This window comes from Triturus cristatus, chromosome 8 (assembly GCF_964204655.1).
Source record: "Triturus cristatus chromosome 8, aTriCri1.1, whole genome shotgun sequence".
Classification (NCBI taxonomy): Eukaryota; Metazoa; Chordata; class Amphibia; order Caudata; family Salamandridae; genus Triturus; species Triturus cristatus.
Genome location: NC_140591.1, coordinates 1,398,939,801 through 1,398,955,368, shown reverse-complemented (window position 1 = coordinate 1,398,955,368; position 15,568 = coordinate 1,398,939,801). Strand labels below are relative to the sequence as shown.

Here is a 15,568-nt window from a genome sequence, read left to right as displayed (position 1 = left end):
GCACCTGTGTGGGGGACACAGCATCTCTGAATGAAGCCAGCCTGCCTTTAGCACCTGTGTGGGGGACACAGCATCTCTGAATGAAGCCAGCCTGCCTTTAGCACCTGTGTGGGGGACACAGCAGCTCTGAATGATGCCAGGGTGCCCTTAGCACCTGTGTGGGGGACACAGCATCTCTGAATGATGCCAGCCTGCTTTTAGCACCTGTGTGGGGGACACAGCAACTCTGAATGAAGCCAGCCTGCCTTTAGCACCTGTGTGGGGGACACAGCATCTCTGAATGAAGCCAGCCTGCCTTTAGCACCTGTGTGGGGGACTCAGCAGCTCTGAATGATGCCAGGGTGCCTTTAGCACCTGCGTGGGGGACACAGCAACTCTGAATGATGCCAGCCTGCCTTTAGCACCTGTGAGGGGGACACAGCAGCTCTGAATGATGCCAGCCTGCCTTTAGCACCTGTGAGGGGGACAAAGCAGCTCTGAATGATGCCAGCCTGCCTTTAGCACCTGTGTGGGGGACACAGCAGCTCTGAATGATGCCAGCCTGCCTTTAGCTGCAGCTTCGGCTCATTGCGCTCTCCGTAATGAGCTGGGGGCCCCCAGGGAGCTGTAGCCCCTTTCAGTTGAGAAGGATGAAATGCCCTGCCGCCGGCTCCGGTTGACACCTACTCCATCCCTCTACCGCCGATCTCAGTCCCCACGGCTGGTCCTCCACTCGTCATTCTCCGTGACACATCACCCCTGAGAACTAAGGGCCAGATTTACGAAAGGGCTGCGCTACCCCTGAGTTATGCAAGGTGATGCAAGGACAACGCAAGCCCTAAGTGAGATTTACTATGCCACGCAGAGTCACCTTGCACGGCTCTGCATGGCATAGTAAATCTGAAGTAACGCAAGGCAGCGCGAGTCGCTTCCCCTGTGTTGCTCTGCCTTGGGAAGGATATCCATGGGTGGAGCGTGGGTGTTCCTACGCATGCATCCATGAATTTTGGCACATTCCCCAGATTTACTACCAGTAGTACACCGGCGACTGCGTCAAAAAGGTACGCCTTCCCAGAGGAGGCGCAGCAGGGAGAAAGAACTCTATTTCTCCTCGTTTTTTAGGTCTCGCGAGCCAAAGGCTCGAAGAGACATTTTATAACTGGGCTTTTCAAAGTGCTGCAGTGGCCTAAAGCTACAGTGCACGTGAGCGTGCACGCGCGCAGCCGCCAATCACTGCTGCGCGCGCACCACTCACGTGCTTGCAGTTGCCACACGCAGCGCTCCCGTCCAAGCGATCACTTTCGCTTTGATCGCGATCGCGATCACTTTCTTTTGCTGCTGGTGGGTGACAGTGTGACAGCTGAGCTCACTTGTTGTCAGATATCTCATGTCTTTCATTGCGATTATTGTGTGTGAGAGTTTGTTTGTATTAAAATGAATGCCCAGATGGGCGGCCCTTGTTTAAGTGCATCTGCATAATGTTTCTAACAGATTAATGAGTAATTTACCGCACGCACCACGCCCACCTCTCCCACGGCTCTTGGACGCAATCTTTCAACATTACAGACGCTGCCCGTCTGGAAGGCTCGTGTGAGGCATCCCGGGAAGGGGCAACAAAGGTGCGCACGTGCGTTAAAGGTTTAACAATGGATTTTACATGGAAAGCGCCAAGTATAACGCGTGACAGGGGGACTTTCAAGAGGGCGCTAAACAGGAAAGTACCTTGTGTACACCGACAGTACAGCCACACGTGGAATCTGTGTTAGTCGAATTAGTGACAAGTTGTGACGCTGGCTTTTGCACGTCTGGTTCTTGCATTTCTTCGTGCTGCTGTGCAGACCATCCACAAAACAGACACTGTGGTCGTGGCCCCGCCTTGCCTTTAATGAAGTGAATGGATACAATGTTACAACGAACCTTTAACCAGTGTAGCGCAAACCCTGGTTAAAACGCTGTCGGTTCGTCGCCGCTCACAAGTTACTGGCACGTGTTAATTCACTCATTCATCGGTTGTTCAACACTACATTAGCAAATTGTGAACTGCGGCCCCTTACTTGTGACCGGCGTCCATCTAACCCGACTCCATCACTTCGGACATGGACGTCCGAACCTGCACTCGTGCCACCTCTCTGTTTTTTGTCGGCAGTTGTGGTTCAGTTGTGTCGGTAAAACCTCACCATGTGTTCTGCTGGATGGCGACGAGGCCTGCGCCCCTTCTTAAATCCGCCGACTCCACAGCAACCTTTCTGTCTATAAGAACCTCTGTGCAGCAGTCTGAACCTGTTCCTGTGTTGCTCCGGGGAAACAGAAGCTAGTGTGAACGAACTTCGTTTTCCAAATGACAAATTCAAAACAGATGCTGTTTCTTTTAAGTCTTTCGCGCTGCCTGTATACGCTGTGGTTTGATCCTCGGCAGACTTAGCACGGTTAAGAGTGCTGCAGTTTGAGCTGGAAAACGCCTCCCGCGTTTATATTTGGGAAGGAGCATTTTGCAGCTGCATCGCTCTGTTGCACACTTGGTGCGGGCACTGGTGCCCACGAATCTGTGGACTTGAGGCACGGGATGATTTTCCAGTTTATAGCACTAGTCTTTAAATAAAACCTAGTATCAACTGTGTGGGAATTTTGACTTGAAAGCGAGCGTGGAAGCATTTGACTGTTTTTTATTTCTATACTTGCCATTGCACACAAGCGTCACGAATTGGAAACAAGCTGAAGGAAAACGAGCAAAGTGCATCTAGCGCAAAATGGGTGGATTGTGTCTCTGTTCTGAAATGTCTTGTGTTCTTTTTGGGGGATCGCGATCCTTCCACAGCAGGGCAGCCATGTCACTAAAATTCAGTCAGAGCTGCCAGTTCTCGCTTGGAATCACACACTTCTTTGTGCTGCCCTTTGACCTGCCCGGGAAGGCATGGACATTGTCACCTGCTTCCTGGGCTGGGCCGGTTAAGGGCTTGCTTCTAACACGACGCACGATAATCTCAGGTTCCTGACAGAACCGACGAAGCCTTTCCTACCTCTAAGATTGGTACTCTAAACCTACTAAACATCAGTAGATAAGCATCTGTTACTAAGTGCTATTTTAAAACGGTCACATTTTGTTTATAAAACATAATTAGTTACCATAGTGACAGAAGATACTGGTTATGCCCCCACCTTGCCTTCCCACGGGTCATATTGCACCCTGTTGCTGGTTTTGCCTACGCGATCTCAAATTTATGTAGCAACTTCATATTTCTGATGCCCTCTGTCCCACTCAAAATGGTACTTCACCTCGGGTGTTTCTGGGTGGGAAGCACCAGAGGAGCGGAAGCCAAGCCCGTGGATCTGTTGGCATCTCGGCGCTCTGCCCACGCACCCGCCCCTCTTGCTGCCAGACAAATGAACACAATAATAAAGCAAGTGCTGGGGCGAAATGTTTTTCCAAGGAGCCCAATCTCGGGGCTACTGAATGCCAGGGTTGCCGAATACTAAAGCTGCCTAGTTTTCTTCTTTTATTTCACCTTATGCCTTTGTTTTACACCTCTCTACGCACTCTTTATCTCTTTCATGTTCACGTTCATCACTATCTTCCCACTTTCTGTCATGTTGGGTTTCTCTTAATCTCTCTTTCTCTTTTCTGCCTTTCTATCGCTTACTCTGAATCAAAGTCTGGTGAGAAATTAAGCCTGAGTCCCAAAAATAAACACCGGTGTTTTCTTGCACAAAGTAAACACTGTTTCCTGCCCCTACAACAATCCTGCATTATTCTCCGAGTATTCGGGGAATCTTGCAGATTAGATCTTGTTAGCAGACCGTGCCCCCCCCCCCCCCACACACACACACACACCACAAGTGCCAAAGGCTCGAAGAGACATTTTATAACTGGGCTTTTCAAAGTGCTGCTGTGGCCTAAAGCTACAGTGCACGTGAGCGTGCACGCGCGCAGCCGCCAATCACTGCTGCGCGCGCACCACTCACGTGCTTGCAGTTGCCACACGCAGCGCTCCCGTCCAAGCGATCACTTTCGCTTTGATCGCGATCGCGATCACTTTCTTTTGCTGCGCAGACCCATCCTCCTCTGCCGGCACACCCACAATTGGCAACATTACTAGCGCTTGTTCTCTATCTCATTGGATTCTTACCCCCTTGATTCCTTCTCCCATTCTCTTTCTCTAGACTCTCTCTCATCTTCACGTTTCCTCTTTCTGTCTCTCACGCAATCTTTCGTTGTCACCCCTCAATCTCTCAACATCTGTGTGTTCCGCTCTCTCTCTTCCTGTATCTTTCGCTCTCAACTCTCTCGCACACACACCATAATTCTCTTTCTTTTTCCTGTAATCCTCGCTTCCTCTCCTGGGTCCTTTCTGTGCCTCTCTGTCTATTAATCTTTCTCCCTTCCGTTGTCGCCCACATTGTCTCTTCACCTCTCCCTGTCTCTCCCGCACCGCTCTCATTAACCTACTCACTCTTGTCTTGATTGCTCTCCCACCCTAAACAGTCCCCTTCCACTCACTCCCTCGCTTTCCTGCCCTCACCCCCTCCTTACCTCTCGATGTCGCGTGTTCGAGAAAGACCAGAGGAACATTAAAAGAATTCTATAATAATCTGTAAAAATAAAAAATAACTAGAAAAGTGAAACGCGAACAAACTCAAAAGTAAAAATTAAAAAAACATACACGCGGTTTACTTGTTTTCATCTTCGAAGTCTTAGCCGTTAATTGTGATTTTATATTTGGGGGCCCGCCGTTTCACTCGCAGTAAGAAATTGTCCACCCAAACCTCAATGCTGCCCTTTTCCCACATATTAAAGCCAGGGTTTGATATTACTTATTCCAGCGGTGATAGCTTCGAGGACAGCCTAAGACATACGGAGCGGTTCTGACACGGGCTATGGAGCCGCCCTCACCTGATCAGCGGGCAGCGTGTAGGGCTGCCCACGTCCGGTTTTCTATTGGCACCGACGGTAGTTTAACGCCTTGGAAGGTACAAAAATAAGCAAAATAACCGAAAGCAGGTATTTTCCCCATTGCCTGTACATACTTGAAACAGCAAACATGAGTAGAAAGCACTTTTTTGTATGTGTTCGAGGGAGCCGCTAACGGTCCCGGGCTAATAATTAAAGAAAACAGAGACAGTAAAGTGATGCTATTAATTAATATATACGATTTTGTTTAAAGTCACATTTAGTATCATGCCCGGGCCTTTCACAGACTCTTAACACAACAACACCTGACTGGTATGTTTCCTTTGGGAAGGTGGCAACCCTGGCAGTGTGGTACGTTTCAGGTGCAAGAGAGAGGTCTGAGTTTTCTGACGTTAACAATGGAACTCATTTAAATAACTTCAAGAGGTGTGGCCTTGAGGTTAAGTGCGGATTTCTGCAGCAGGCACCATAGCCCACTGAGCTACAAGCATTTGCAATGCAATAGGTCTTGCACTTACGCAAGTTTCAGCTATTGACATTGCAAATAACAATGCCTTTTATTTTTGTTTTCGTTTTTAAAACATAAATAAAAGGCATTGTCATTAACAATGCCAACAGTTTAAACTCACGTAAATGCGAGACCTATTGCATTGCAAATGCTTGTTCCTCTTTCTACATGTGCAGCATCCTGCAGCACCCACAGAAAGATGAAACAGCCTCTAAGGATTGTTTTTGTGCACAAAAGCAATCCTGCCTGCAACACAGCCACCTTGCACCGTACCACAAGGGTGCCTGCGTAGGTGCTAGGCTGCACTGCGCGCATCAGCGCAGGAAGAGCAGGAATGTGCCATATCTGGGCAGAGAGGGCGCATTCCAGCCCTCTCCTTGTGACACAGCGCAGCGGGTTGCATTGCTACTCGTCACATTTTCGTAAAACTGGCGCTATGTTCAGAGGAAGATTAAAAACCAGTTCTATACCAGGAATTACGAACTACAGTCTGAAGAATCTGTTTCGCTAATCCTCTAAAAAGAATAAGACAATTGTACTCTCAAAATCCGTTTAACACCAGCAGCCTAGTAAGGATATCAGGGGACCTGATCCAAACATGGAAAAGGGCCTCTTGACTGCTTTTGGGATAGCGAAAGACATCAATTATCAGGGTTTAATGGGCCCCTCGGGCCCCGGTGCCACTGTACCTGCTGGACCACTGGCAGCGGCGACACTTTGATGCACTTTGCATGCGAGCGCGCGCCCCCCCTCGCCTCTCCCCCCCCCCCCCCCCGTTCTCTCCCCTACACCTTGTGATGCATCATGGCTCACTGGAGAGTGGAGTGATTGACTGACTGTCCGGACACCGCGCCAACCTCCGTGAGAGACAGGAGCAGATCGGATCCTGCTGGCAGGAGGGAAGTGTCTGCTGCTGAACTGATATTTGACATTAACGGGCGCGGTATTGAAATGTTCCGAGCACCTGGGAAGGAAATAAAGAGCCGCATTCATCTCGCGCCGCTGGGTGGCTGCAGGTTTGCTTGCTTGGGGCTGCCTCGAATTACACTCCTCCCACGCCGAGTGTCCTTTCTTCTGGTGATTGCTTTCAGGCTCTGCGAGGCTTTGCAACGCGAGAGGATAGAATTCACTGTCAGTTGGGGAACTTCCGCGTTTTTAAAAGGCCGTTGTTCACCCTTGTGGTATTTGCATGAATCAGATATTAATTAAGGCCTTGATAGCGTTTTCCTAATGGGTTTCCTATTTTTTATCATCCGTGCATTTTGACAAAAGAGAATTGTTTTAGGCTATTTGCTGAGCAGTTTTCTGTTTTACCTCAATGAGAGCTACTACAGATACAGTTATCAAAATGTTGGCAGGACCGACTCAGCCATTCATCTTTCAGCGGTCGAGTAAAATAAGTAGCATGGCGTTGGGAAATAACGATGCCAATCGTTTGAGCTCCTAGAAACACAACCGTTTGCAGCGTGTGCTACCCAATCATTAATTATTAGAGAACCTGGCAGAGGATGATAATACATGACTGGGACATTTTCAAGATCTGTAAGAAAGTGTTATTAATAGCAGTGCACACAAGATGATTATAAGTTAAATGCATGATCGATCCACTTCAGCTTGGGACAAGCAGATAAGACACAAAGCATAACTGTTAAATGGTTGTCTATCAAAGCAAGACGTTTCATATCGGGATATTCAGTGTTGGTGTAAGTTTCATGAATAACTAATTACGGCACTGGTGCACCAGTCAAAACCTCAGCCTGCGTGCCTATCACATTTTCATGGTAACCAACAACTATACCAAGTCAAATGTTTATTGTACATTTAATTACATTCAACAATACATTAAAATTCATTCGAAACTAACTTATCTAAATTAAATACGTCTCATCCAGATGCATTTTGCATAAATCTATTTTATGAATATTTATGTATATGCTGAAAACCTTTCTTGTTTGTGGGTCCCCAAAAAAGAGTAATGGACTACTTGAATAATGCAACAGTGGCTCATGTTCGGGGAAGACTCATATTTTTCCATAAATCAGTGCACTTAGAGATACGGAGACTTTCTGGAAGCAGAAGGACAAAGACAGTAGCCTTGGTGTCATCTGCTGTTGACCAAAACAGAAGAGTGAGTGAGTCACAAGAAGCCAGATTTACAAATATATCTGTTCATATGGGGTTGGCTTTCTGCAGCATTTGCAAAACCACTTTTTTGGTTTCACAAAAGTTGATTTTGCACTCATCAAAGGATTGACTCACACAAAGATATTCATGTGAATAAACCTAGGCAGAGGATTGTAGAGTGGTCCTTGGAGGGCTGGTGCGCACCCATGAACCTATAGATTTGTAGCTATAAACATCTCAGACGGTTTCTGTTCCTGGAAAATGTCAGATGTGTGTATCTATGACAGGGGCAACTGGAAGCCCTTTTACAAGGAGGGAAGGTAATTTGAATACCAGTAAAATTGGTGGTGGTGGCATATGGTGAGAGTTTTGTCCATAGGGACAAACATTTCCCTCTAGATAAAGATGAAAAGAAAAGTTGTTAAATGAATATCTACTTGCTTGTCATATTTTCCTATAAGCAGATGGTGTTTGCAAATGTTTTCTAGGCGTACTTGTGGAAACCCTTTGTGAATTCCTGAAAGAAGTAATTCTGTCCCCGTTTGTGAGGTTGTAGACCTGCAAGTGCACATGTATAGCTTACCTTAAGAATTCGGCCAATGGAGAGAGGACTGATTGGAGCGGGCATTGATTAGATCGAAAAACTGGTTCAGAATAGTGATGAGAGAGCAAAAAATAAATAGAATGTAAGTGAATGATGAACCTGAACCTCCACAATTAATGTTTGAAGCACAGTTGAGGGTTTATGGGTGACATGGACGTTTGGAGGTAGTGGTGTAAAAGGAGCAAAGATTTAAGAGGTTTCTGATCTGTTTGCAAATGTGATTTTAGGTGCACAGACCCCAGGGGCAGCATGAGGGTGTCAAGATGGGTGTGAAGATGTATGCCACAGATGGAGGGACAAACCTGTCTTTGAAACTGACAAATGCTTGATGGTCCTATTGCCAGATTAAAAGCAATGGAATGTATCTGAGTGGTTCATTATCTTCTTATTTTGTACTTTGTATTCCTTACTAAGCATCTTTTATCTGTTCTTTTTAGGATGGGAGAATGACAAGATGGATGTAAAGATGGGATACAGGGGAGGCACACGGCCCCCCTTCGTGTGCCTTGTCCTCCTGATTCTCAAGCTCTCAAACAATGTTTTCCATGGTGTTCAAGGGGTGCTGTTACCCAGTTTCCACTTCACACATTCCGCGTACAATGCAACTGTCTACGAGAACTCTGCAGCCAGGACCTACCTTAACAGTCCAAGCAAAATGGGCATCAACATAGCAGATTTTTCTTGGGATATCAAATATAGGATCATGTCTGGAGACGAAGAAGGCTTTTTCAAAGCGGAGGAAGTTGTAATTGGAGACTTTTGTTTTCTCAGAATAAGAACTAAAGGTGGAAATTCAGCTATATTAAACAGAGAAATCCAAGACAACTACTTATTAGTAATAAAAGGATCTGTCAGGGGGGAAGACTTGGAAGCCTGGACAAAAGTAAACATACAGGTTTTGGATATGAATGACCTGAGGCCTTTGTTTTCACCAACAACATACTCTGTAACAATAGCAGAAAGTACCCCCATTAGAACTAGCATTGCTCAGGTTACGGCTACGGATGCGGATATTGGGTCCAATGGCGAATTTTATTACTTTTTTAAAAGTAAAGTTGAACTATTTTCTGTTCATCCGACCAGTGGAATTGTTTCATTAACTGGACGCCTGAACTATGATGAGAAGAACAGATATGATTTGGAAGTTCTGGCCGTGGACCGTGGAATGAAACTTTATGGCAATAACGGAGTTAGTAGTACCGCAAAGCTTTATGTTCACATTGAACGTATAAATGAACATGCTCCGACTATTCATGTGGTCACTCACATTCCCTTTGCGTTGGACAAGGATCCTACCTATGCCATTGTTACAGTCGATGACGTAGATGAGGGTGCAAATGGAGAGATCGAATCTGTGTCAATAGTAGCCGGAGATCCTCTGGAGCAGTTCTTCTTGGCCAAAGAAGGCAAATGGATGAATGACTATAAGATCAAGGAGAGAAAGCCAATTGATTGGGACAGTTTTCCTTACGGTTATAACCTTACTCTTCAAGCAAAAGACAGAGGGTCGCCGCAGAAGTTTTCTGCTGTGAAAATTGTGCACATTGCTAACGGTAGGAAAGAGACAGCACACACGCAGTTTGAAAAAGATGCGTATGAATCCACAGTCAGTGAATTTGCCCCTCCGGGTGTTGTGGTGGCAGTCGTTAGATTAAAATCAGATGCACAGGGTGTGGAGTACAAAATAATGGACAGTGAAGATGCAGAATATTTTAAAATCAATCCCAAAACTGGGCTCATCACCACAGCACGTCATTTGAATATCATTGAGAAGGAGCAATATGAGCTGAAAGTCGTAGTGGAAGGAAGGGGCTTACAAGCGCTGGTCACTGTAAGGTTAGAAGACGCCAATGATCACATTCCTGAGTTCAAGCAGCCCTCGTACGAGGCGTTTGTAAACGAAAGTGTCCCCATTGCAACCAGCGTTTTATCCATTTTTGCTTATGACAGGGATAAAGGAGAAAATGGATACATCACCTATAGCATTCCAAGCTTAAACTCCTTGCCCTTTACTATAAACCAGTTCACCGGCCTTGTGAGTACATCAGAAGAATTGGATTTCGACTCCTCCCCTGAGAGTTTCAAGTTCGTAGTAAGAGCGTCAGACTGGGGGTCACCATACCGCCATGAGAGTGAAGTTAATGTAACAATACACATAGGGAATGCGAATGATAACAAACCTTTGTTTGAAAAAGTGGCATGCCAAGGAGTAATAGCACACGACTTTCCTGTGGGTGGGCACATCACTGCTGTTTCAGCTATAGATGTAGATGAATTAGACCTAGTAAAATACAAGATACTATCTGGAAATGAGCTTGGGTTGTTTTATTTAAATCCCGATACTGGTGTCCTGCAGTTGAAAAAATCTCTACTTGATTCCGGTTTCAAAAACTCCTTTTCCCTCAGGATAACAGCAACCGATGGGGAGAATTTTGCTGACCCCATGTTTGTTAACATTTCAGTGGTACATGCAAAAGTCTCTTCCAAGAGCTTTAGCTGCAGAGAAACCCGAGTTGCCCAGAAGCTAGCTGAGAAGTTACTCAAAAAGTCAAAATCAAATGTCAAGACCCATTTTGAAGACGGGTTTCTTGACTTCTATTCGGTAAACAGACAGGCGCCACATTTTGATAAATCATTTCCTTCTGATGTATCTGTGAAGGAGGACCTTCCTGTTGGTTCCACCATACTTAGAATTAAGGCCCATGATGCAGATTTTGGCTTCAATGGAAAGGTTGTCTACACCATTTCCGATGGTAATATGGATAGCTGCTTTAGCATTGACATGGAAACTGGGCTTCTAAAAGTCTTGTTACCATTTGATCGGGAGAAGACAGACCTTTATTTAGTCAACATCACCATTTATGACTTAGGAAACCCCCAGAAGTCCTCCTGGAAAGTACTGAAAGTAAATGTAGATGATGCCAATGATAACAGGCCTAGTTTCCTGCAAGAAAGCTATTCAGTCAGTGTTTTAGAAAGTAGTAGCATTGGTGCAGAATTAATCCAGGTAGAAGCCCGGGACAAAGATTTGGGATTAAATGGAGAAGTCACCTATTCAATTTTGACCAACACACAAAAATTTGCAATAAATAGCACTAGCGGGGTGGTGTATGTGGCTGACCATCTGGATAGGGAATCAAAAGCAAATTACACATTGAAAATTGAAGCCAGAGACAGGTCTGAGATTGATCTTCAGCACTTCTCGGTAGTTACTCTGAATGTGTTTTTGGAGGATGTCAATGATTGTTCTCCAGCCTTCATACCTCCTAGCTACAATGCTAAGGTCCTCGAAGACCTGCCCGTTGGAACCATAATTGCTTGGCTTGAAACGCAGGATCCTGACCTTGGGTTAGGGGGCCAGGTGCGCTATTCACTAGTGAATGACTACAACGGACGGTTTGAAATAGACAAGGCTAGTGGTGCAGTTCGTTTGAACAAAGAGCTTGATTATGAGAAACAGCAGTTCTATAACATAACGGTGCGTGCAAAGGACAAAGGGCGTCCAGTTTCTCTCTCCTCTGTGTCCTTTGTGGAGGTGGAAGTGATTGATGTGAATGAGAATCTCCATACCCCATATTTTTCGGACTTTGCTTTGGTTGGATCAGTGAAGGAGAATTCCCGTATTGGAACGAGTGTTTTGCAAGTCATAGCAAGAGATGAGGATACGGGAAGAGACGGAGAGGTTCAATACTCAATCCGGGATGGAAGTGGCCTTGGACGATTTAGCATAGATGAAGACACGGGTAAGTGTCACTTAATGCTCCCTACAATATTTAATACCAATGCACATTTCAGTGAATTAAAACGTGTTAATATTTATATAGAATATTAATACTATGTAGGATTTATACATACCACCTTCTTGAAATACAGTGAAATTATTTCTGTACTGTTGTCTGGGGGAACTTGAACTGTGCATGTGAATAGCCTATTAAAGCACTTTATAGAGCTCAGACATACCTCTTAAGTGGTTGATTTGCCAATGAAAGAGAAATTTTGATATGGTGTTTGCTTTATATACTTAATTCAGATATACACAGCCCTTTTGCAGTTGCAAACTTGTGATTCTCACAATCACAGGGTTTGAGACCACAAAAGCATGTTTTTCTATGTACCAAACCCATTTTGCGAATCGGTATTGCCTGTCTGCCTCACAAATTCAGTTTTGTGATCCGTTCCTAATTGCAACTTGGAGGGGTAGTGAAAAGTGCACCCTCCCCTAATTGCGAGTCACAATAGCATGTATCAATGAATTGTGATCACGACTGCGGTAATAAACATTGATAACTTACTAACATCTCAAAATTGGTGTGACATCTTTCCCATTGTGAATTGTATCCGAAGCCTCGGGGAGAGTAGGCAATGCTTGCAGGGGAACCTCTGAGTGCACATGGCAGCAGCAGTTCCTTTAAGGAACATTGGCTGCTTTAAAAAAAAAGATTGCAGCTGACCGCAGGGGGTCACAAGTAGTGACCTGCTAAGTAATATTTATTAGACAGATCCTTCTGCAACCCCCTTGCGACTGGATATTTTGTGAGACCACCTGTTAGTACAGTGGTTGCATTGCAAAATTAAAGATTGAACGCAAAACAATTGTGTGCAATGTTATACTACTTTTTGCACCGGTCTTTGTACATCTGGCCCCAAGAGAGGTAAATCTCCATGTTTTTTGAGAGTGACTACGACTTCAGGAGGGGGACACCTTCCATATGAGGTCTAGGGATGCATGAAAAGCCCTATGATGTTGCATATCTTGATGGACCAAAGGAGTATGATACTACAAAATGGAACTTAATCGAAAGAGAACGTGGTACAGTGTACTAAGCATTGTCAGTAGCGGCTCGCACAGGTAAGAGCGGTAGGGCGGGGCAGGATGGGGGGTGGAAGTTGACAGACGACGGGTTAAGTAATATTAAATAAATAAAACCACTTACCTTGCGCTCGCCGCATCGCCAACTCTGTCGACTTCCACCACAACCCCCCACCTCACCGTTCTTTCCTGTGTGAGCCGCTACTGAGTATTGTTCCGCGCGGTATCACAGAGGCATGTGTGGACAGAGTGTCACCGAGAGATATTTAAGCCTTTTACAATCTGCTATGTTTTTAATGTCCTCATTCCTATGCATTTATTCATTCGTTCGTTAATTCATTCGTTGACTCTTTTGTTCTTGTATTTACTTGTGGGGGCTGAAAAGATCCACCTCCCAGATCACAGGAAAATAAATAGGCCAGTGCTCTAAAGAACTGGGGAACATGGGGGAGCAAGGGAGGTTCACACTGAGTTAATTAACTAGAGAACACGCAGTGTCCCGTAATTGCGGTAGTTTTAGGGGAAATCTGCTGCACTACTAAACTAACCAGCACGTTCACTCCTTGGAGTGTAACTGGAGTCTGACCTATTAAAGTTCCTGCAGGAGCTGACAGTCAGCCAGCTGGGTGAGTGCTGCAGGGCCTGTTGCAGCCCGCACTGGTGATGATGAATGACGCCCCCCTGGATGCGGGGAGCTGCAGAAGCAGCCACAGATTGAGTTACTCGAAGCCTGACAGCTGTGTCTTTACTGCCCCTGCAGTCAGCGCCTGGCTTGTAAACCGGCCTCGCTCGGCGCTTTATCTGTCCGCTGGACATTCCTGCTGGCACAGCTGCCCGGGAGCAGGTTTGCCCTGCTTGTTCGCTTGCCACAGATTCCCCTTGTTGGCATGTAACACAAACGACAGGATCACACACAGCATAAAAAACACAAGACACATCATTCCCAAATATGCAGTCAGCAGCCCCACAGGTAACAGCAATCACCCCATACATCAAGATTATGTCAGCTGGTCTATGAAAGTCAATGACAATTTAAATCGTGTGGCTTCACGCTGCGGTATTGCTCACAATCAATGTACCAAGGCATCTTGCAAACTTTATGTCTCAACATTTTACTGTGAAGATATAGTGCGCTTTAACAAGGTGTATAAAACGTTTGTTGCTTTATTTTTGCTGTCTTCATGAAAATGTGATGGGCATCTATCCATTTGTCTAGCAGAAAAGATAACAAGCATTTGCAATGCAATAGGTCTCGCATTTACGTGAGTTTAAGCTATTGGCATTGTAAACGACAATCCCTTTTATTTATGTTTTAAAAACATAAAACTAAATAAAAGGCATTGTTATTTGCAATGTCAATAGTTTGAACTCTCGTAAATGCAAGACCTATTGCATTGCAAATGCTTGTTTTCAATGTAATCAAATTAGCACTGGTCACCACGTATCACAGTAAGTTAGAAACATTGTCCGTTGAGATAAACGCTCAGTGCTGACATCTGCGATTAGCTGCATGTCATTAGTTCGAAACCTGGCTACCTCCGCCCATCCCTTCCTCCTAAAAAAGTAGTGAAAATTATGTACGGTTAAATATAGTCAACAACACCTGTTATTTACAGAGCTAAGAAACAGCCGAGGTGGTATATGGCGTGCTATAAAAGCGCCAGCTATTGTTATTTCTATATCGAGCACTAAGGAGGAGTTTAAATATCAATTACAAATATAGTTATAATTTTTGTGGAACTGCATTCATACTACATTTACTTCAGAAATCCATGTGTCTGATATTCCTGGCAGCTAAGCCCGGCATGGCCCTCGATGACAGTTGTGCCATCCATCGCACCTTCCATAAAAACATATTTATTCCCTAGTAGTTTGGTTTTATCACAAGAGACTTTACAGTGGCATTATTTGTCTAAATGCATAAGGCATTTCACTTCTCCTGGGTCATGGGTCATGTGAATGTAGTGGATGGCTTAGTAAATAACTACAAAACACTCCCATGCAAAAATAGTCTATGAAGACATCCGAAAAACTGAAAACATAAGGAAAAAAAGGGAGTGGGAAGGGTGAGAGGTTACGAAAAAGAGGAAGAAGTAAAAGGAGATGAGGGTAGAGGCTGGTGGGAAATTAAACAGAGCGAAAAATGGAAGTGCGGCATGGACAGGAAGCAGATGATGAGCGGGGGAAAAGGGAACAGAAAACATGGAGTAAAGAAACCTGAAAAGAGAGAGAAATGGCCGGTGGAGAAATGAAAGATAGCAATGAAACAACCTACATTCAATGCCACTTGTCTTTTCTTTCCCTTACTGCCCCATCCCCTACAGCATTGTTCTGTCGGTCTCTCCTGGATGCTTCCTGCAACTCACTCTCACTCAGTGTCTTTCTGTGTCACCTTGTCAATCACTCTCGCCCTGTCTTCTTCACTCTCTCCATGTGTATCTCTACCTCTGTTATCTCTCCCGCACTCAGTCAGTCTCTCCTCTCTCGGTCTCTGCCAGCCAACCCTAGTCTCTCTCTCCTCCCTGCTGTCTCTGCAACTGCCAGTCGTTCTTTCTCTATTTTCTCAGAAACACATAGCCTCTCATTCTCTTTTTTGGTAAAACGCGCAATAATTCTCTCTTTGCAGAATTTGTCATG

The 15,568-nt window shown here is 45.2% G+C and overlaps 1 protein-coding gene across 4 annotated transcripts in view; it reads left to right on the top strand.

The window, feature by feature from the left end:
* FAT3 (FAT atypical cadherin 3) overlaps nucleotides 1–15,568 on the top strand; it is a 748,816-nt gene that overhangs the window by 45,211 nt on the left and 688,037 nt on the right. For all 4 annotated transcript variants that reach the window (XM_085623129.1, XM_085623130.1, XM_085623128.1 and 1 more), the window contains exon 2: nucleotides 8,559–11,864. In XM_085623129.1, coding sequence (XP_085479255.1) covers nucleotides 8,576–11,864 — 3,289 coding nt within the window. In that variant the 5' untranslated portion in view covers nucleotides 8,559–8,575. The remainder of the gene's footprint in view (nucleotides 1–8,558; nucleotides 11,865–15,568) is intronic.